Here is a 23,653-nt window from a genome sequence, read left to right as displayed (position 1 = left end):
CTTGTGTGCTATCCAGTGTGTGAGGGGCACACTGTGAATGCAGCATATAACACTTAATTTTTTGTGTCACAATTGAGCCATGCAGTACGGACCAAACGTCCAGAACTTTTGGACAATGCCATTATCCTCACGATAACGTGACAGCTCACATGGCGGACATTGTTAGGCATTGCTTACAGTGGTGGGGATGGGAGGTTCTTCCATACCCACTTTATTCTCCTGATCTAAGTCATGTAACTATGATCTCATCCCCAAACTGAAAGCCATTGCGTGGGAAATGGTTTGCCAACAAAGAAGAGACCATAACAGTATTTTGGCAAGAGGTGGCACACGTTAGTGCTGCACATGCAGCGAATGGTATTCAGTGCCTGCCCCATCGCTGGCAACGAACAGTGGATAACCTGGGTGAATACTTTGAAGGTTGTTAAACAGTGTCTTGTGTACTTGTTGTTCATGCCACAATAAAACACTGTTGTCCAATGTTCTGTGTTCTGCCTCTTCCCTACGAGTCTCTCCTGCATTCAGACTTCATCTGGTGGCTTCATTCAAAGGTACATTCCACACACTTTCAAACGTATATCTTAGATATTTCATGTTGTCCCCTGTTTGCGAGAAAAAAAAAATAGTTGCCATGACTTATGACTTAATCCTCGTATAAAATGTAAGCCAAGGCAGTTTTACCCCCACAATCATCTATTTCATTTTCATTTATCACAGTGTATTGGAAAGATAGACTAAACTACACTTAAAAATAGAAGTGATTACTGTTCACTTAAGTTTCAATTTTACTGCATCTTTCAACTTCACAGTCCATGTTTGAGAGCCCACTTCAACATAAAATTTATGGTTATACATGTACTACTTACTGGGCTTTGAGTGTATACCACTCATATTGCCTGTTCGAGCATTATTCACTTGAGCAAAGAAACTTTCAATTCTGTACACTATCTAGCATCATCCATGCGAACTATTAAGCACTCTAGCAAAACCAGTTCACTGAAGTGCTCTAGTAAGCTATAAGGTAAAATAATAATAAGAAAGAAAGATTCTGTCTTTCCAACTACAATTCTGTCAAAACAGTTTTCAGAATATAAACTTAAAATATAAGCAGATTACAGCACACATTGACAAGCATAAAATATTTAGAACACAAAAGACACAATGTATTCTGTATTACCACATACAGAAAAGGCAAGAGAGCTCAAGTGATATTCATAGTTGATAAATCAACTAAGACAAGCACACTGCAGTTTGAATGAATAAAAAATTATACCCTTAGGATCAAGCCAAGATTCTTTCAATTATTCAGGGTGGCTAATCTAAGACCTAGATAAAATTCAAGTACAATACTAGTTTATCAATGTGAATTTTCCAAAAACTGATGGCTAAAAACAAATACACTAAATATTTACAAAGAATGTGAATAATTTACGGAAAAAAATCACTCATGACAGTCACCCAGTGTGCATTTTTCCTTAAATTTCTACACAATACACTTCCCGTGTGTGTCAAATTATAAGGCAATATGCAGCTCATGCTGTGAGATACTAGGCACTGTTAAAGGCATCAGTGTTTCAAAGGTAACATATCCCATTGCTGTATCATTGACAGCCAATTTCATACATGAAAAATAGCGGAAGTTAAAAATCAGGTGATAACATGGTTAGATCAGTTGATAAAGCAATGGCATGGTGTGCCAGAGACCTGGGTTCGAATCCTGGTTGAGCCTGCATTTCTCACTTAAATTTCTATGTAACACATTTCCTCTGCATGTGCCAATTAACAAGGCAAAATTTTACGTTTCAAAAATTTAATATGATAATAAATTTTCCATTTCATATTTGTTTAAAGAATTATAAATATTGTAACTGAAACATATATTTATGTTACAACCTTATCATATTAATTTGTCAGATTATTGCATGATATTATTATAATATTCATTCCCAGAAACAGTACTAATATATATATATATATATATATATATATATATATATATATATATATATATATATAATTTTTAAATACGTCTATTTTTGCAAGTAGGTTCTGATTACATTAACAATAATTTACTGACCTCCTGAATTAACGTTCACTTTACTCTTTGTTTCCTTTCTTCTCCAGATAGGTGTAGAATCAACTACTTCAACACGCTGTACGTAGTAACAATTCCCATCAGTGTCTGACGCTGCAATCATCATTGGCTGAATAAAAATACAAAACAAATAAAAATATTTTTTAAACCTTAAAAGTAAATGTTAATTAAGATCTAAGCAACTTTCTATATGATACTTCAAGATTTTGAAATATATTTTTCAGATTGTACAGAGAAATTTCAATTTCAAGAAATGTATTGAAGACAGGTACTAAAATAGCAAATATACATTAAGACAAAGAGTGACAGTTTTGCACCAATTTCATTGTAATGGGTACTTCCATTAAAAAAAAAAGTATGAATTTCTCCCCATGTTGCAAGTGGAAGTGTTTTTTAAAGTTGATTATTAAGCTACATACAATCTGTAAAAAACATGATGAATAATTATTTATAGACTCCCATGTATTCCTTATGGACTTACAACTTCAAGTTATGGCTAATCAAATGGAAATACTTTCCTAACACAAACAAAATCTTCAATCTGTCCTGTTTCTGCTGATGTGTTGGAAGTTAGATATTCCCAAAATTGATTGATTTGGTGTTTCAAGTCCACTTTATGCACAGTAAGGCTAATTGGGACTGGACATACAGTTTATAGTGGGATCCAAACCACTATGTGCTTCCACCTGGTATGCCCAGAAATTCCCAAGAGAACAAGTAAAATAATATTCCCATAAGTGTAATGCTAAGTGTTCTCCCCCTTTTACAACCATCCATCTTTCCCTAGCTCGCAGTGGGCAAAGGTTGGTGGGGGATGAGCAGTTTCAGGTCCTGGTGTCTGGCTGGATGTGGAAATATTTCCTCATGCCCTTAAGTGGAAAATGCAGCTACAATTGTTGAGTGAAAGATTTTATATAATGTTTCTTATTTGCTCCTTCTCTAATAACTTTGCTATCCTGACAAATCCTAGGATAAAACTCTCCTGGAGTTTCCAGAATAGTCGATTTTGATGCTCTCTTAACATACCCTTCCCTCTACATCAAGACACTCACACAACACATATCCCCCTTATATCTGACACTATTGTCACACTTCATACTTAAGCCACAATTCAAAATTCTTAACCCGTTATTTGATTAACTTCTCCCTGTCTTCATTACCTGTAATGAAATAACTTTCACTCTCCCTTCACACACTCACACATAAACAAAACTACACACACACACACATACTCACCAAACAAAAATACAACATGAGAACACATCCACAGAACATCACATTTACCCACTCAACCCCTAACACTATCTCGGTTGGTTGAGTTGGTGTTTCAAGTCCATTTTATGAAATATATGTACGGAAACACACACTACATACCCAAGAAAACGACCACAAAACAAGTATCATATAACTTTGTAAACTAGGTTTGTTCTGGACTACTGAACAACCCCAGTACCAGATTCTGAGGATTGCATTGTAACATGCAGGGCTGAAACTATATGTATTAGAGCATAAATGACAAAACGTGACTTTGAAGGAGGGAGTATTTTCATTCTCCATAAGAAATACAAAGGAGTCTGAATATTTTCTTTTAATAGCCATTATCTAGCTTCTTCACAACTGACATGAAGAGCTGCTTGCATTTCATTTGCCACATGAGAAGAATTACATACTCCAGAATACATCAGAGGCATTTTTCAATTTTCTGCTGCATTGAAATAAATATGTACCTTATGCAAAACTGTACATGTGCACCTAAGACCGATTCATTCTCAGTTAACATGGAATAAGAAACAAAACAAAACAAAACAACAACAACAACAACAACAACAACGACGACGACGACGACGACGACGACGACGACGACGACGACGACGACGACGACGACGACGACGACGACGACGACGACGACGACGACGACGACGACGACGACGACGACGACGACGACGACGACGACGACGACGACGACGACGACGACGACGACGACGACGACGACGACGACGACGACGACGACGACGACGACGACGACGACGACGACGACGACGACGACGACGACGACGACGACGACGACGACGACGACGACGACGACGACGACGACGACGACGACGACGACGACGACGACGACGACGACGACGACGACGACGACGACGACGACGACGACGACGACGACGACGACGACGACGACGACGACGACGACGACGACGACGACGACGACGACGACGACGACGACGACGACGACGACGACGACGACGACGACGACGACGACGACGACGACGACGACGACGACGACGACGACGACGACGACGACGACGACGACGACGACGACGACGACGACGACGACGACGACGACGACGACGACGACGACGACGACGACGACGACGACGACGACGACGACGACGACGACGACGACGACGACGACGACGACGACGACGACGACGACGACGACGACGACGACGACGACGACGACGACGACGACGACGACGACGACGACGACGACGACGACGACGACGACGACGACGACGACGACGACCACCACCACCACCACCACCACCACCACCACGTGTGATCACAAACTTTACGCATTGTACAAAAATCAACTTAAGACAAGCCATAATGAACCTTACAAAAACTCAATATGCTGACCAGGCCAGAATTTATTTTATTTTAAAACATAAACTAAACATTACGTTTCAACCTTCTAGCAAGGTCTTCTTCAGACTCTGTACCAAATACAAAATGTACCAAAATCGAACCTGGGTCTCTCGTATGGTAGTCAGACGCTCTAATGACTGAACTACTGCAGCTTATTTCTTTTCCTTTCAAAAGTAAGATAATTATTTTGCCTGTTTTGAATTTTGAACACATGAATTAAGGAGCAAGGAACTATGGTGGTCCAGTCGTTAGGGCTTCAGCCTACTAGGTGGAGGACCCGGTTCAATTCCCTGGATGGTTATCTCAGGAAAAGGTTTTCCATCAGTGTTCTTGCACAAGAGGGTCTGGATTCACATCACTCGGTGAGTAAATGCAGCTGGATTATGGTGTTGATCATAATATCTTCTACTATATCGGAGATCAAGAAAGTGTGGAGACCTAACTGCATACTCTAAGGTACTTTCAAACAAAAAATTTTTTCAGGGGGAGAGGACAAACAATGCTTTCCAAGGGTGGGCAATGAATATATACTTCAATATTTACTTTTTCTTTTTATGTAAAAAAAGACAATGAACCAAATGACATTTTTCATGACTTGTTTTCCAGAAGTAATGCCCCTCCTTGCCACCAAGTGGATATGCCAATGTGTCATACCACTTTGTACCTACATAAGTTATGTATTTACGTTTTGATATACAGAGCATAAATCAATCACACTGTTATATTATTATTATTATTGTCAGCTTTCTTTTGAGCTCCTCAGCAGAAATCAGTATAGCTATTTTCCATTGCTTATTGCTGGATTTGTAATGAAGAAAATTATAAAAATCAGGGATTGCTACAAATGTAATGCATAAATATCTACCTCATCCTGTAGTTCGACACTTATGGACCTAATTTATAAGTGACAAAAAAAAAACAACAAATGATGCACTATCCATCATCCAGTTTTATTGGTGTTTCATGGACTTTTCAGAAAATTCTGTGCCCCTCTTACCCAGAGTGTTAAAGCGAAACCTGCAAGAACATACAGAGTCTATTACTGACTTTGAGAAAGTGCAATATGTTTTTCTGTTCCATGAATAATGATTGTTCTGAAGACATAAGTGAACTTATCTGCAGATTCTTCATTCCAATTTTATTGGAATTCTTTGTTTCCTCAATGACAGAAATGTTTAAAGGAACTAAATACTTAAATCCAGGTATCTATCTCAGTCATAAAGTTAACCTGCTTTAGAAACACCTTTGGTAACAGACTTTCAGTTTGTGGAAGAGGGGGGGGGGAGTGGAATTATTTCCCCTGGTAATGCAAATCTAAGAAGACACACTTGAGAAAAACATTTCAAAACTTGTAATTACAATTAGCTAGCTCTAAAAACACACGAGGGTACATCAAACATTAGCTGACAAAAATCACCATGTTTTGATTATACAATTGTACAACATGTAACTTTTTATTGAGAATCTGATTATCATGTTCTGTTTACAACACTTATTCCCACCCATCCTTTATTGGAGTTTCATTTGATTTTCGTTATTTAGCATCGCTTTCTGTCACTTTTGACTAATTGTGACGATGAGATTGAGTGCTTAAATTATGAAATTGATGACGGGACACTCACAAAGAACACCCATGCCCAGGATAGGATTCGAATCCGTTGCCTCTAGGTAATATCACAAACAAATTTGTTTGTGGTAATATCTTCCACATTGAGTTGATAATGTTCATTTCAGAGGAGAATCCTGTGCAATTTACGATCCCTTTGTGTGCAAAAATTTTATAATTGTAAATAAAAGAAATAATTTGCAATACAAATCTCTCAGGAAATAAGGACCTAAAATATTCTCACATAAATTCCTCAATGAAGTTATGAAATTTTCATCACACATTCAATATTTTTTTTTGAAAACAATGAAGCAAGTTACACATTGCGCCCCTCCTAAGTGGGGTCCAAACAAACTTTGGGGGTCCAGGCCCTTCTGGCCCTCCGGTTTTGGCGCCCCAGCTGGCATCAGTGCCATTAGGTGGGTAGAGGCAGAAATTGTAAATTCTTGCGATAACATGGGAACTGGTTGAGTGCTGAAGCTGGAAGGACCATAGCTGGCTGGCTATGTCAAAATAAACTAGATAATGTTATATCTAAAGCTATCCATTTGGTGAGTATGTGGACTGAACCAAAAGATAAATTAACCGATGCTGAATGAAAAGTGAAGTGGATCAGTCTACTTTGACACCCTAGTTCAGACAACAAACAAAAAGTCTACACTACAAAATAGCTGGCCAACCCCCTCCCTGAACAATGCCACACCTAACCAGTTTCAAGCATTATTACACCAACAAAGTGTAAAAAGTGGCACATACGCGATCACCTGCATCTGCGGAAGCAAATATGCACGTATGACCAAGTTCAGGCTTCAAGATAAGCTCAAAGAGCAGAATTTTCAGCCAGTGACTCAGAAGGTGGAGGACAGGCTTCACATGCCACCTCACTGATGAGGGCCACAACATAGGTCAAGCCAAGATAGTTGTGAAACATAGATCTGCCATGGAGAGACTGACAAAAGAGACCTACACAATAGTGATTACTCTCGCTGACCTCAACACCAATCCTTGAAAGCTTAATATAACTTGGCTCTCTGCCATTAGAAAAATGTGATCCCAAACACCCCTACCAATCCATCCCTCCCACCTGCCAGGTTCAAAAAACAAAACTTAAATGCCTGCAAAATCACCTGGATCCATGAGTCAAAATCAACACCAGACTGATTATATGACAGGATCGAGAATATTGATTGATTGATTGAACTGAAAATTGTGGGTGCATCAGCACTTAGGCTATTTTGCACCCATCACATTACACAGGACCTGCCCCTTAAAAAATTAATAAGGACAAAACACACACAGCCCTACAGAGGATTATACTGGCCATAGGTCCAGATGCCACAGCCTCGTTGACCTGCAAAAAACAGTTACTGGGGTGTACTACATGGAAGTGAGGTTGACTGTTGGGTGCCTGATCAGAATGTCAGCCCCATACATGCCCACGATCGAGAACGTGCCCACACAGCTCCAGAATCCCAAGGCATGACCAAAGAAGGAACTACCATGCCAGAACCAACGGTACAAGAGGATAATGACTCATGTCAACTAGAGCTGCCAAACACACAAGCGGGAGAAAAAAGAAGCATGTCGCCGCCAACAAGCCAGTACATGCCTCGCAAAGGTGTCAGAAAGATGGTGAAATAAACGGCAGCCCCAAAACTATGTGGAAAAGCGAGTAGTGAGTTGATTCAAACAGATCACCTAGAAAATCCACTTTTCTTGTCAAGTATGATTCAACACTAATTACAGCTGATTCACTGTATTTGTTCTTGATGTATGTATATTGCAAAGCACATCAAATGTCAGTACCAGTGACCCTTCTCACCAATCCCCTGTAAAGATTCCTCCTTTTTTTTTTAACATTCTTGCAAGATTCTATACCTATTTATGAAACTGTTTAACCTTCAGCAAACAGTCGATATACATATGTACCACTGCCTGTAAAAACTTTGTGGACAACTAATACATGTACTTGTATCACATGACAATAATTAACACATCATTTCTACAAAAATTACAGATGATATTCCAGTTACATATTTTTTATTAATTTATTATGTTTGAATTTTAAAAGTGTAGGCTATTGAAATGTGTGGATATTGTTGCTAAAAAAATGTAGAATGAGAACAACTTGTACTTTGTTCACTTTGCACATACGGTGGACTGGATCAACTGTAATATAAGATCAAAACAAACTAAAATGTAATCCAATAGGAATTGAACCCAAGACACCTTGATTATATTAGAATAACATTAACCACTATGTAAAGTATCTGTGTTGAATCCATAATATCATTACTGGTACTAAGGGTGTTAGCTCAGGCATAATAATGAAATAACTTGTAATAAAACAATGCCAATTTGGAGAGAGACTTTTATGAAAATCCTGCACACATACAATTGAGACTATCTGTAGGAAGTTGAAGCAATTAATTAATATTTAAAATTAAGACACCATTAAGCCTTGTTTCCATGATATGAAAAACTCAATATGCTGACCAAGGCAGTAATTTATTTTATTATAAAACATACACTAAACGTAACGTTTCAACCTTCTAGCAAGGTCTTTGTACTTGGTGCAGAGTCTGAAGAAGACCTTGCTAGAAGGTTGAAACATTAAGTTTAGTTTATGTTTTATACTGCCTTGGTCAGCATATTGAGTTTTTTAAAATTAAGTTATATATTGAAGTTATTGCTTGAGATGAGAACCAAGTAGTATATATTCAGACAAACTTTTCAAATAAATAATGTTTGCTTCATAGTAGTTTCCTAACACAGTATTGAATAGGTAATCAACCTTACCCGAGGTTGATTTTCTACTTCTATTTGCTGGGTTGAGGAAACACACGCACTCTGCAATTCATCCTGGCCTTCTACTGGAATGGAATGGATGCCACTAACAGCTGCATTCTGGATTGGCAACTGAAACAAACAGAAATAACACCTTTTTTTATTAATTCCAACAACAATACTGTCTATGTACAGATACTCCAAGTTTACTTGAAATATCCTACAGTAAAAGATCCTACTGTCTAGAAATCGAATCAGAATTTCAGAACTACTACAATTCTTCATAGACAATCTCTACCGAGGACAACAACTACAGCCAAAGCTTTTCATGTGACAAAGTCAATTTTCTTATGAATATTGGCCAAAGTGGCACATTGGAATCAGTAAAATTCCAATACTCTATTTTTTTATGCAAGAAAGTTTAATAAAAGAAAGCTTACTTTCTTATTTATTCCAGTAGAGGATGGCAGGGGTTTACGCAGAATTTTCCATTTGGGGGAGGGAGTGAGTTGTTATGTAGGGGTGAGTTGTTATGTAGGAGGGAGTAAGGTTGATTGATTGATTGATTTGGTGTTTTAAGTCCACTTTATGCACAGTAAGGCTAAACGGGACTGGACTTACAGTTTAAAGTGGGATCCAAACCACTTGTGCCTCCACCGGGTATCAAACCCGGGACCCCTTGATTACAAGGCGATGACGCTACCACTGCACCATAGGGGTGGCCCTGATAAGGTTGATTGATTGAATTAAAATATTCCTTAACAGTAGCTCTTAAGGTATTTAAAAAATAAGGCTTTATTTCTCTTATTCAAAACTGTAAATATGTAACATAGTCAAGGTTTTTATTTATTTTTTGCCAGATGTCGCAGTCCGAAGACGTCCAACAAAAATCGGCTCTACAAGAGTGCTATGCATGAGATTTGTGTCAGATATAATATCATGATGTCTTAGTAATATGGAGAAACAGGGAAGAAGAAGTACAAAGATAACTGGACATTTGGAATGAGAAAATTAGAAGAGCAGGAATGAAATTCAGTGCAGAATAGAGTGAGGTGCTAATAACAACACGAAACAGAGCAAGAAATGTACCAAGAATAAAGGTGGAGATGAAATTTTTAAGGAGTATATTGGGGAAGACTAGAAGGGATAGAATAAGGAATGAGAAGATCTGACAGACAGTGGGGGTGGTGAGTTTCAGGGCAGAATAGATCAGGCACAGATGAGATGGTTTGGACACATGAAGAGGTTGGGTGCAGAAAGACTGCCAGTAAGAGCTTACACAGGGTGGCCACTCTAGGACCATGATAAAATTCAAGTACAATTCCTGGTTTTCAAGGCAAATTTTCAAAAAATTCAAGGCCACAAGCAGATGTTTTCTCTATTTCAACGGTGGGTATTACCGCCTCTCAACAGTCACACATATGCACCAGAGGCGCAACCATGAACTTTTGTCAGGGGAGGGGGAGTGGCAAGTACCAGGATAAACGTACCAATAATAATGATGACATTATTATTAGTATTAGTAGTTATGTTAGTGTCAAAGAAGTTATCATCCTCATAAATTACACAAAATGGGGGTAGAAGTTGATGTTAAAGCATTTGTGTTGGAACCAGGGGCGGCCGCTCATAAGGACGATACGGATGCCGCACTGTCGTGTGTAATCACAAGTGAACATACATTACATAAACATTTATATATTGGCTTTTACATTGTCTGAATTGCAAATATTCCGTTGCTTACAGATCGTTGGTTAGTCAGTTCTGTATTCATTCTTCCGCGACAATTGCGAAGTTTGCACGCCACCGTGCGGGGGAATATGCAACTTGGAGAGAAATCTGGCTGTGCACCGTCCTCCAACTTTACAAGACATAGAGCATTCTCAGGCATGGCTGTGAGGGGTAAGAGGCGAGGGAACTGGCGGAATAACATGCGTGGGATCTGTGAATGGGAGGACAGACTGTCATTCAAAACCCACCCCGTAGGCGAAACTGGCCCTCTCTCCGGAGAACGGTAAACAATGAAGAGTTGCCAGAAGCAATAATGAAGTTAACAGAAGATAGAAAATTACCAACAGTTGAAAAAAATCATTCTGTATTCCATAATCTTATTCACTTATGACAAGTGAGCAATAAATTATGCAATTTCCAATGAGGAAAGAAAATATTGGTAACTGAAAAAGTACAGACTCTTGCTTGATTTTTATTTACTGTCACTTTCTGCTACATTTTGGTAATCCAACGATGAGGATGAGTGATGATATAATGAAATTGATGAAGGGGCACTCACAAAGAACACCTATGCCCATGCCGGAATTCGAACCCAGGACCCCTGGCTTTGTAATGCAGTATGCTAGCCACAGGAGTCGGCTACAGCTTCTTGTTACTGGCAAATTAGATTTAATTACATGTTTTGATTAGCACGTTTTAAAAAAGATCTTGATAGTGTGACAAAGCTTCACAATTTCTTTTCAAGCCGGCTGTTAAATAAATTAAAAGCTCATCATCTAAACTCACCAAGAGCTGGTACAAGAACCTGTGAACTACGAATTTCTGAAAATTTGGCAAAATTGTCTGGCAACCAAGAGGCAATAAAACGACCGGATAGGAAGATGATAGTATTGACACTTGTTGTTTCTTCATTCATCATGGAGAAGTGAAGCTTTTTCGGCAGAATGTGCTGTAGTTGTGCGTTTGTCGCGATGAGCAGTGTCGAGAACTTGTTGGTGCGAAGTTTTTCTACCAGAAGTCTGGATGAAAGAAATAAACATAAAAACCTAGGCCGAATTTGAATCATGCCTCATGAAGATTTCTGGTAAGTCTGAAGTTTTTACTGTAGAGCTTCTGGTAATGCAGATATCACCGTTCCAGTGAGATATTTACATTGCTGCCCTATTTCACATATCAATTTGTCATGTTGGACAGGAATCTTTTTCTGTGTAACTATTTTACTAGTAATTTTCGCGTTCAATGCACGTAAATATTCATCATTGTGCTTATCAAGCTGTGTAAAAATTAATATTGCCTCTTCTGAATTTCCCCTCTGTTAAGTTAAAAAATGCTACAACTAAATCTGATAGAATTCTATTTCTTCTTCCACATTTCGTAATCTTGGCATTACTGTTAAATAATTATAAATTTATCATAATATGTACAAACGTGCAAAACATGATATTCGGTAAAGTCGAATATATCAATTTCTTATCACGTTGGCTGTTATGTACGAATTTCACCATTTAAACTCACATTACTATACCTGCCGCAAAATTAGTTTAGTATTGAGAGCTGAATGAACATGCGTTACGGTGTTGCCATATCATGCGGTATGGTACGCAGTGCAGCTGTCTGACGCTGTGTCGAGGAAAACGTGTTATGAAAAGGAACAACAATGATGAAATGTGTTATTGTTTTTTGAGGAAAACTGAATAACAATGATGACAGTGTTATTGTTTTCTCTCTTCATTTCCATCTCCCTTACAACATGAACGAATTAACAAAACGAGCATTGTTTACAGGTTACCTTTTCAATCCATTCTGAAAATATTGAATATATACAATTTCAATAATCATTTCTTTCCGAAGTCGCCGTTAAAGTCTGCCCATCTTTCAGTTATACCGGAACTGAATTGCACAAAGTCCAGTTGGTGAGGCGTCTGACTTTTACGCTGGAGACCCGAGGTGGTTTGGGGAACTCTTTCAAATATCCTTAGCAGGCATCCACGATGGCGTAGTGGTAACGTCATCGCCTTTGTAATCAAGGGGTCCGTGGTTCGTTACCTGGTGGAGGCACATGGCACAGTGGTTCGGATCCCACTTTAACTGTAGGTCCAGTCCCGATTAGCCTTCCCTTGCATAAACTGGACTTAAAACAACAAATTAATTAATCAATCAATCAATCAATTAATCAAATATCCCTAACGCCTCCGGAGTCGACTCAGCCCAAATGAGTACCTGGGGCAAACCTGGGGTAAAGACAGTTGGTGAACCACATCACCGCATCACCTCCATAATATGGCCTAGGTCGAGGTTGAGAATGTGTGGAGCCCTACCTCCACATCCCCATATACCTCCATACTTTATTTTGCGTCCATTATTTTTTTTGTATGAGAATCCCCGAGATTTTATGACTGTCCTTAAAGATGTTTTCCCACCTTGAAAAAGTCCCGAATCTTTCAACGAAACGCGCAGTTTCCCTACAGTGGGATGAACTTTCCTCCTATAATAAGAGTAAATATGGCGAAGAATAGCATCTTGCTGAAAGGTATCTAAATTTGTCACGCATTTACTGATATTCCTCTTCTTCCCTGGGGTTTCCAATTTTGAAGACTCGCATTGATTTATTTCTATCACATTATATACTTCTTTCCCTATGGTAACAATAGTGTTCTTAGACACGCCGACAGCAGCAGCAGTCCTGTCCAGAACTTTATTTACAGAAATGATTGGACTCCCATTGTTTCTCTCTTGCTCAAAATATTTGCGCACAGAACAAACGTTTTCCCGCGTTTGGCCTTTGAGAGGAATTCCTCGAGTATTGCCTCCTGTGCTTGACATTCTTCACGCAAGCACATGACATACTCAAGCAGAACACAGAAAATTATGTACAAAAAAATAACACACTAAAACAACATGCTATATACAAAAAAGAATACTCTAAATTCAATAAACACTAAACAAATGGACCAGTTAAAATATTACAGCAAGGCAACGCAACAAACAAACAAAACGTGCTCTCCCAACAACATGAAAACTGATCGCAGGAAGAATCACACGATAAGTGGCAACACCGAGATAAACGTTTTCTGTAGCTAGGTAACCAGGACTTGAGTGAAGCACTGGGACGATTTTGATTGGCTTGCATGCCAGCAACCCACCTTCCCGCAGTAACGTAGACCCATTTTCTCCACGTGCTTCCCAAGCGTCAATACCAAACTAATTTTGCGGCAGGTTTAGTAGAGCAAATTTGTGAACTGTCGCCCCTCTACTTTGGTTCACCACGAGCCGCCACTGGTTGGAACAAACGATTTTAAACGTTTTATTAATAATGGAAAACAAATACACAAACTGTATTTTTGAATGGCAGAAAATGCATGATAAATGCATTCCGAATATTATTCATTTTGTACATATAACATGCATAACTTTCATGTATGACATATGTTTACATATATTCAAAATGGAGTGATGTAAAACACTAAATTGTGTAAGTATTCCAAGTTTAATACATGAGGTCTATTATTTATATTCTTTACATAATCAATTCATCCACCTCATAACAAACCAACAGCAAAAATTATATAAATTGTCTCTCAAATGTGCACGCTCCTTCTCCTCTCAACAATTGTTCATGCATTTAAGATAAAATCCATTAAGGGAAGTCTTATTTCTCTTTCTGGTAATTTACAATGTATTGCAGAAAACAATCACACTGTGAGTGAAGCGAACAAGAAAATTTTAAATTGATTTTTGTGGAAACTGAAAACAGTATTGATTTAATAGGGTGCAAATAATTTCACGAGGCACCATGGCATTCTCTCTTTTACAACTTTTATCATTTAGATTGTTCGGTTGCCAGGACCGACTCCCGTCACTCCCTAGCTATGGCTCTGGACTTGATGAGACTAAGAAAAGCAGGTATTGCGAGCGAGAAAATTTTATGAAATGTATTTTTATATGCATAAAATTTGAAATGCAGGTGCCCTTGGCCATTAATATTTGCCTCTTTGCCCTCCTTAGAATAGATTTCCATTCAAGGTTGGGGGGAGGGGGGCAATGCTCCTGCCCATTGTGGTTGCGCCACTGATATGCACACACAAATATATTAACAATATGAAGTGTCTGAGTGATTCCAATGTATCCAAAAATTCTAATCTTCAAGAAATCTTATCTTGCATATCTTCCGTCTGTCAGATCACTCTACAAAGGACAGTAACAAAGTTAACAGATCGAGAGAATTCTGTTTTATTTTTCACACAACATTATTTTCTTTCCTCGATAAAAATAAAAACTCAACTGTGAAAATCTCGCCTCAGGGTATTTATCAATATGTATAAATTCAATTGGATTTGGATCAATAAAAGTTGCAATTTTTCACGTCTATGGAGAAAAATTCAAGCAGAATTCACACATAATTCTCGGAGCCAATAATTCACGCAGAATTCCGGAATTCCCGGTGAGTTGCCACCCTATTACAATGCACAAGGAGTGTGGGTAAGGCCAAAAGGGAGACCAACATGCCAGTGGAAAGAGCAGATAGTGGAGAATGTTAGGAGAAGAGGAGAAGATTGGAACAATGTTGAAAGACAGGAGTGGCGAAGGATGATGATTAGGGTGAGGATTTTTGCCTATTTTTTTATTCATTTGTAGTAAAATATAGGCTGTAATGTTTAAAGTTCGTTTAGAAGGTTGGTGCCTATTTTGCTAAATCATGCCAAAAAATGCCTATTCTGCAATATTTTATGCATCTTTGACTTTCTTTTAAATTGGAGAAGGTAAGCCTTTGTTGATGTTGAACTTACTGAAATCTGGTATTCGTCAGATTTGAGTGTCTCAAGGATGTCTCATCTTTGGAAATATCAAATATCACTTAATCAGGATAAGCAAACTGAACAACTTGTTGATGACGCATGCCTGGACAAAACTACACCAACCCACCCCTTCTTTTCTTCCACCTGAAAGTTCTAGAAGTCAATCAGTTCACATTTCCTTTATTGTGTGCATGAAAAGAAGTAGATAGTTATCTGTGAAGTTAATGTGTTCTTGTGCTTAAAAATGCCAAAGCACAAGGTGGACAGAAGTGTATTCATTATTAAAATGGATTGCTTCAGAAGCTTCTTTTACCACGATGGAAAATTTAATTTTTGTTATTTAGCGTAGGTTTCTTTCCACTTTTGGTTAATCACAATAAGTAGGATGATTGGGGATATGATGAAATTGATGAAGGAACACTTACAAAAAACATCAATGCACAGGCCGGGATTCAAACCCGGCTCCCCTGTTGTCGTAGCAGTGCTGTACTAATGACTCCGTCATGGAGGTCAGCCACATTGACGGAGATACTATATGTACATTGTACATATATAGTTTTATACACTGCCTTCCAAAAGTTAAGCACGCAATGCAAATTTTCAAAAGTGTTTGGAAGCAATTATGGAAGCAATTCCAAACAAGTCAAACAGTTGTCCGGAGGTTACTGCCTCCCTGATGATCGATACATTGCTATAGTAGCTAGCCAAGCAGAATCGACAAGCAACCTCCATAATTGTTACATCCATGGTTGCAGCGGCACTTGGTAAGACAATATCTGCCAGTACTGTGTGCCGAAGGCTCCACATGAAGGGATTGTACACCCGAGTACCACGTGTTTGTGTTGCACTAACCCTCCAAGCCAGAGGGGCAAGATTACAGTGGTGTTGTCAACATGTCAATTGGACTGTCTCGGACTGGTGCAACATCCTGTTCATGAACGAGTCCAGATTTGCCCTGGAATCAGATGATAAGCGTGTAAGGGTCAGGAGAGAACAAGGCAGATGCAATCAGGCCAAGAACATAATCGAACATCATGCATTCAGGGGTGGCAGCATCATGGTGTGGGCTGGAAGTTCAATGGGATATCGCACTGAGCTGCACATCTTTAAATGCAGTTTTGTGACGCCTGCGCGGTATCAAGATGAAGTGCTAGACCCCATTGTGTGACTCTATGCTACAGTGGTTGGTCCTGATTTCCTCCTTATGGATGATAATGCCTGTCCCCAAGAAAGTTATGTCTTACTTGGTAGAACAATACAGAATCTTTCCTTGGTACACCACTGTATATAGAGCTTAGTAGAGCTTTGTTTTTAAGCCCACTTTATTCACATGAAGGCTAATTGGGACTGGGGACCTGCAGTTTAAAGTGGGATCCGAACAACCTGTACCTCAACCTTGCATCAAACCCAGAACCCCTTGATTACAAGCTGCGACGTTACCATTATGCTATCCATCAAAGAAAGATAAACGAAAACTGTCCCACAACTTGTCAAGACATGGGCTGTTCCATTTGGAACATAGAAAAGTAGGAGAAAGGGCTGTTCCACTTTTTGATAGGGGATTAAGTGTGATAATTTATTTACATTCACATTCTTAACATTTTAAAACTTTTTTTGTCTCGAAAATGGGATGAGGCCCCAAAGATTTCTCATTTACATGTGTTAGTACATACGTTCAGCTACAAGTTGGCATACTTATTTTATTTTTTGCTTGATGCTGTTTTGAGATAAGTCTAATGCTAAAGTTGCAGATTTCACAATTTTTGAGTATTCAAAGGGTTATATCAGCTAACAGCATCAATATCCAAGTAATGTGCTATACCAGGTAGCTTGTTCTAATAGTGAGCTTCAATGCCCAGTTAACAAATCTTTGGGGTACTGTTGCTTAACAAAGATATTAAGGGCCGAAAACAGGTAAAAACTGCATTTTGGACCTTCTTTGTTGCCACATAACAATGGAAAACAACAATGTCCCATTAAAACAATTGAATGTACATACGCAAACAGTCTTATATTAACAGTATATCAAAACAAAAGTTTGGGATGTTGTTGATTTCCAAAGATACAGCACTCTGAACTTACCTATGTTTCACTATTCATGAAAAATGGACGGTAGGGAAAAATTTTTCAATGTCTGAAAATTGCATAATATTCATTTCTCATAACCTACTTCAACATATAAAAAAATGAAGCCAATAAAAAAAATACAACTATCTCACTTTGTTCAAATTTCAAAATAATGGCTCTTAAAAACATTCATTTTTCAAAGATTTTTTGAAATTTTCACAAAGTCCCGATTGTCATTTGTCACATCCGGGCACCCACTGCACACCATGCCAAGCTTGCTGGTTGGCCAGCAAGCCTAGGCAGACCAGCAGCTTGAAGGCGAGTGCAGTGGTGACATAACTCTGCCAATCAGAGGCCTCCAAGGCTCTGACATCATGGCAGAGGTCCCTTTCCTTTATTATCCTGGGAGCGTTGTCTCCGAGCCCAGTTTTGATGTAGTTACAAGAGAGGAGTATGCGATTCCCCAGTGCTGAAGGATCCCGAGTACCCACGTGCATAGGAGAATAGAGAAAATTAGCTGTCTTGTGTGGTTATATCCATGGGAGGGGACCAAATCAGACTTGCATGAGTGAATAATACTGAGACACTTATCTTTGAAGCTTCGGCACTCAAGCTCATAAACAGGAAATAGTTCATGTGCTGTTTGAGTGTGTGGGGCTGGTGGAGAGAGAAAAAAACAAACAACTTCAAACTTCTTTCAGGTATGAGTTTCTCTTATATGCGGCAGTGATATGATATTATAATCCTGTGTAGAAATATTCACTAAGTTATTTCACTGTACTCAAATATAATGTACATGCATTATACAGGGTGATTTCGAACTCCCATTACAAACTTAGGGGGGTGAATCTAGAAGGAAAAACAAGCCGAAAGTGCCATGTGGCAAAATTACGAAAACGGCACCGTGTGGCTGCCAGAGCCGTGAGAAAATCGGTTCACACCTGTATAGGAATGTGTTCTTGTTTTCATTATTTGGTTTTGATGATGTGGGTTGGATTGCTTTTGTTCTCAAGAGATGGCGTGTGTGGTCCGTGTGTCAGCTGTTTGCGTGGGCGCCAAGTAAAGAAAAACGGTTAGTGAGAGAGAAGCAACATGGCGCGAATCGAGATAACCACAGCTGGACATTACTAAGTACATACGTCGTCTAAAGTGATTAGAATTGCCTTTCAGTGATATTTCATGGTAGTTAGTGCATTACAGGTAGAAAATATATGTCTCAAAAGAATCAGCGTGTGCATTTGTTATTGTGTTTTCTTACAAGAATCAACGCAACTTGTGACGTTTTTTTCTACGCATTTGTATTTTCGCGTAGAAAAACGTCACAATTTCTCATTTCCTTCGTACGCTTTGCGTCTTGTTTGTTTCCCTGGATTATAATTTATTACGCTAGAGGTCTCCACCGACCCCTTGTTCCGTGCTCGCTTCCCGAGCAGAAAGCAGCAGCAGTTCCGATCCTGTAATTATCGCGATAAGAACGACGTGACTTTGCGTCACGAGTGTGGAGAGAATTTTACGTGCGCCGCATGGTTAAGTGTGCACGTTGCCTCGCTGGCGAGACTTAACCCAATTTTGAATTCTTCTCTTTTTTGCGCGCACAAAGAATTAGTTTTCTCTCTCCACAAGCATTGGACTTGATATCGCGAAGCAGTTTTATGGAAGGGTGCGTTTGACGAATGTACCAAGGTGCTCACTGCCCAGTTTGATTTGGGTGTTTTCACCAGTAACACGAATTAGTATCCATGTTGGTGATTGAATACGAACCCATAGATGTTCCTACGTGTGACTCCAATATCTTGAAGAAGAGACGTGAAGGAAGCCACGACTTGTAGTGTCTGCTGTACCTGGTTGTGAGAGATTGCTGTTTGCAGGGTGGCTACAAACAAGCAGAAATGAAATTCCCTGACTTTTCCAGGTTTTCCAGGACAAAATTTACATTTTTCCCTGACAATTACAAACTAAACTAAATCAATGTTCTTGCAAATGGAAATAATAAACTCATACAGATCCACGTATCGATTTGCTAAGTACCAATATTATCTTCTATTAAATTGACTTAATTTCTCTAATCTCTATGATTTGAATTCAAACTGCAAAATAGTGAATTTAGAAAATTATTACAATTCACAAGCTAAGGAAGGATTATGGAATTTTGTCATACGCAGTAAGTTTAAAATAAAATACTTGATTATTTTTAAAGTTACAACTAAATGAGAAGAGTGAAGAGTGATTGATTAAGAAATACAATTTGTAATTTATCAGTCTCCTTATACATTCTCGGTATTATATGTTGATATTTCCACTAGGTTTGGAACCCTCTGCTTGCAACAACCATGAGTGCGGACTCATTTTTCAATGCATAAAGCTACTTCTTTCTTCTCTGTAAAGCAAACAACTTAACTCTTGCATATAAGTGAAACAACTGAATCGAACAAAAGAAAGTGTCATATGTCCTTACATTATCGATGGGATTTCTGCTTCAGTACAGTATATCCAAGTGAAGTGCTGTGAAACTGACAACATGCAGTTATATCATTAATGCTGACGAAAAGGGTATGTAAGTATTAGAAATTTAACGCAAGGAATTTATAGAATTGCATTGTATAGGTACCTGATTTAGCTAACCAACACATTAAAACAGGAACACTCTAATAATAAAAGCTTCTGAAAATTCATATACGAGGAGCATCCTGAAAAAAGCTTGTACGCAGCAGCACTACTGGCCGGAGACCGACACGCACATGCGGGCAGGAAGAAGTGCCATTTATCTGTAATATGGTACAGTCACAATGCAGCCGGTTTAGGACAGTTCTAGGTTGAAGATTGCAGCTCTCATACAGTCTCCCACCGACTGCGATGTAGTCTACATTGCACGCTCAGAATTTGGCACAGAGCCACCAGCAATCGTGTCAGGTGTGCAGACCGGACGTTGTGAGTGATAGTATGGTTAGACGATGGTGCAGACAATTCACGGAAGGCCAATCGAATGTGCACAACCTCATACAGCTGAGTACACACGGGCCCTTTGCATCACTTCAGGTGAGAGATCTCAGACCACTCCCTGTACAGCCCTGGCCTTGAATGTACCGACTTTCATCTCTTTGTTTAACTGAAGAGGTTTCTGGCAGGCCAAGGATTTAACAGCTACATTGCGGTAGAGATAGTTCCAGTCTTTGCTGTCTGACACATATACCATGGGCATACAAAATTTAGTGTCATGCTAAGACACATGCCAGAACAACGGTGGTGATTATGCCGAAAATTAGATTAGGACTCACTGTTACTAATGCAATAAATTACAACTGATATTCTTGTTTTATTTATGCCTAATCGGAAGGGACCTTGATATTTTGTTATTTTATTTTTTCAAATTTGTGTATTTTCTTACTTTTTATTTTTTACTATACTGAGTTATTTTTCCCAAAATTCACATTTTCATTTTAGCGCATTTTCTCGCAAATATCTGAAATTATACATTCATGGTGTTTTTAAACTACTGTTTCAAATTGTAAGCCACATGGCTTATGCCTCTTCGCGAGAGTTTGATATCTTGAAAGTTATTTTGGGAAAGTTATTTTCCATACCCCTTTATTAATTTTAAGGTAAGGATTTTAGATAATGGAATTTTGGTGTGGAGTTAGGCCCCCACACTTTCTTGATCACGGCTGAAGGTGGGGGTGATGTGATCAGCACCACACTCCTGGCTACCTTTATCCCTCAAAGTTTCCTCAAGGTACCAGCTTCATATGATGCTGGGTGGGCGCCGGAGCAGTTTGAATAGGTGGAAAACATCCCGGTTCTCTCCCGCAGGGGATCGAACCCGGGTCTCTCGCATAGTAGTCAGACGCCCTAACGACTGAGTTCCATTATTACTCGCTCGACAAATGCCGATGGTGCGCACTTAGCTAAGTAATTCAAAACATATCTCGTGCGACAAATACGAAGATGTGGCTCCCATGTGACGGTAGATACGCACTCGATCTCCTGTTAGAACCCTGCCACTTTGCTCTGTGATGCAAATGGTTTTGATAGAAGTTGAAAAAATCGTGGGAAATAAATGATTTAATGTGGCTGTCGGAATTATTCCACGTACGTATAACTCTATAGTTTACTCTTGAGTAAAATGTTGGAAAACTTGCATGTTCTATGTACACAAACATGGCCTAGAAAAGACAAGGATGTTGGATTTCATGGAATTTTTCGTTGTTTTAGGACATTTCTAAAAACGCCAACAATTCGCATTTTTTGCCAAATTCGCATTATTTAGATATTTCGAACGGGCGAAAAATGTGTCCAGACATCACTGCACATTCCTAAACATAATTTCGCAGCAATTACCATTTTTCAAGGTTTTGGCGTTTGCGAAAAATCAATGTACCTACTAATTGGAAATTACTTTCTGGCCACCCCTCGTATAAATCAGTAGATGGAAAGTGAAAATTTAGCAGGGCTGGCAGAGAAAAGTCAATTCTTGAAGGAAGTGATTTGCTGTTATGACAATGATTCGAGTAAATATGATATTAAAATATTTACGTATTTATTATTAGTACGTATTTATTGGACATTAACTTCACTCAGTGAGAGATTTAAGACCATCTCTCACGAGATTAAACAGACAGGACAGAGAGTGGCGTTAATTTCATTGAAATACTAGTGTTGCAGTAAATTTGAGGTTGGGAGCATGCACTTGCCAATTTTTATAACCTTCACCAATGCAGATTTACGTTTCACTTTTTCGTGATAGTATTCAATATATATCCCGTTTGGTTGGATTCTTCTTGATATCTAAGAATATTGCAATGTCATTGTAAACGTATGTTAACTTGTGCGAAACCAGTAATACGTCAGGATGATAAAAGAAAGCCTTCGTAAGGACTGATATATTCAATAAGGTGAAGTGAGCCAGTAGAGTAATAAAATTCCAGCACCATATTTGCAGTCTAAAGTTCTTCTTGTTTATGCATGCGATTTTTGTTCGATGTTGCAGTCCATGCAATTTCTGTCGCATGTTGTAGTGAGATACTCTGTCGGGTGGCGATATTCGACAAAAATCGTATGTATCAATGGAACATATTTGTTTCCATCTTCCTTCAGTTTGGCCAACAAAATGCCAAACTATGACGTCCGACAACTATCGGACGGCGCCACCCGCTCTTATCCCCTCCATCTGTTGACAAGTCCCCTTACTACTCCCATACGGACAAGAAAAAATGATAATTAAATGCATTTTCCACGTAATATTTAGAGGCTTAAACTTTACTCCCCCGATGATACCATATGGTATCATCAGAGTAAGGTCGTACTGGCCCGATGATACCATATGATATCATGGTGCTGATTACGAAATGAATGTGCTTTTTGGACCTTCATACTCTTATGTTTGGGTGGAAACTCTGACACAGGTCTGGAGCAAGCCTGGGATTGATATTGATCACCAACCTCCCCCCTCTCACCAACATATCCATGCCACATTTCCGACCAGAGTTTCACTTTTTGGCTCATTATTCAACTTGTATGGCACCCAGGAACATGAAACATGTTTCAATCTCTTTTGAAACGTCCATTCTTTGAAGAGAATACTAAGGTTTGCGCCTTCTCCCCAAAATAGCGGCAGAAGAGGAGGTAAATTCCAGATTTTTATGTTGTTGTTTTTTTTTCATTGAAATTCGGTGGTCGCACCCCCAAACCCCCATTCCTCGGTTCGGCGTTCTGAATTGTACACAGTTGCATGTTATGATGTTCTAGCTGCAAACCAAAACTTATCCGAAGTAGATTTCTCCCATAGTAGCCGAGTTATAACAATTTCCCTCCAAACATGCAAATTACCTATTTTTCGCAAAAAAATAAATAAATAAATAAATAAATAATTTAAAAAATCACATTTTGGCACATTATTCAACTTGTATGGCACAAAGAACATGAAACATG

General features: G+C 38.9%; 1 protein-coding gene across 3 annotated transcripts in view; it reads right to left on the bottom strand.

The window, feature by feature from the left end:
- The window catches only part of LOC145980628 (uncharacterized), a 127,645-nt gene that overhangs the window by 38,986 nt on the left and 65,006 nt on the right, over positions 1–23,653 (bottom strand). For all 3 annotated transcript variants that reach the window (XM_083113681.1, XM_083113669.1, XM_083113674.1), the window contains exons 5-6: positions 9,150–9,269; positions 2,078–2,204 (exon numbers count right to left, since the gene is read on the bottom strand). In XM_083113681.1, the coding sequence (XP_082969807.1) occupies positions 2,078–2,204; positions 9,150–9,269 (247 nt within the window). The remainder of the gene's footprint in view (positions 1–2,077; positions 2,205–9,149; positions 9,270–23,653) is intronic.

The sequence above is a fragment of the Lepisma saccharinum genome, chromosome 2 (genome assembly GCF_977018435.1).
Source record: "Lepisma saccharinum chromosome 2, izLepSacc3.1, whole genome shotgun sequence".
Classification (NCBI taxonomy): domain Eukaryota; kingdom Metazoa; phylum Arthropoda; class Insecta; order Zygentoma; family Lepismatidae; genus Lepisma; species Lepisma saccharinum.
Note: the sequence above shows the minus strand (reverse complement) of the source record. Positions and strands in the feature narration are given on the sequence as shown.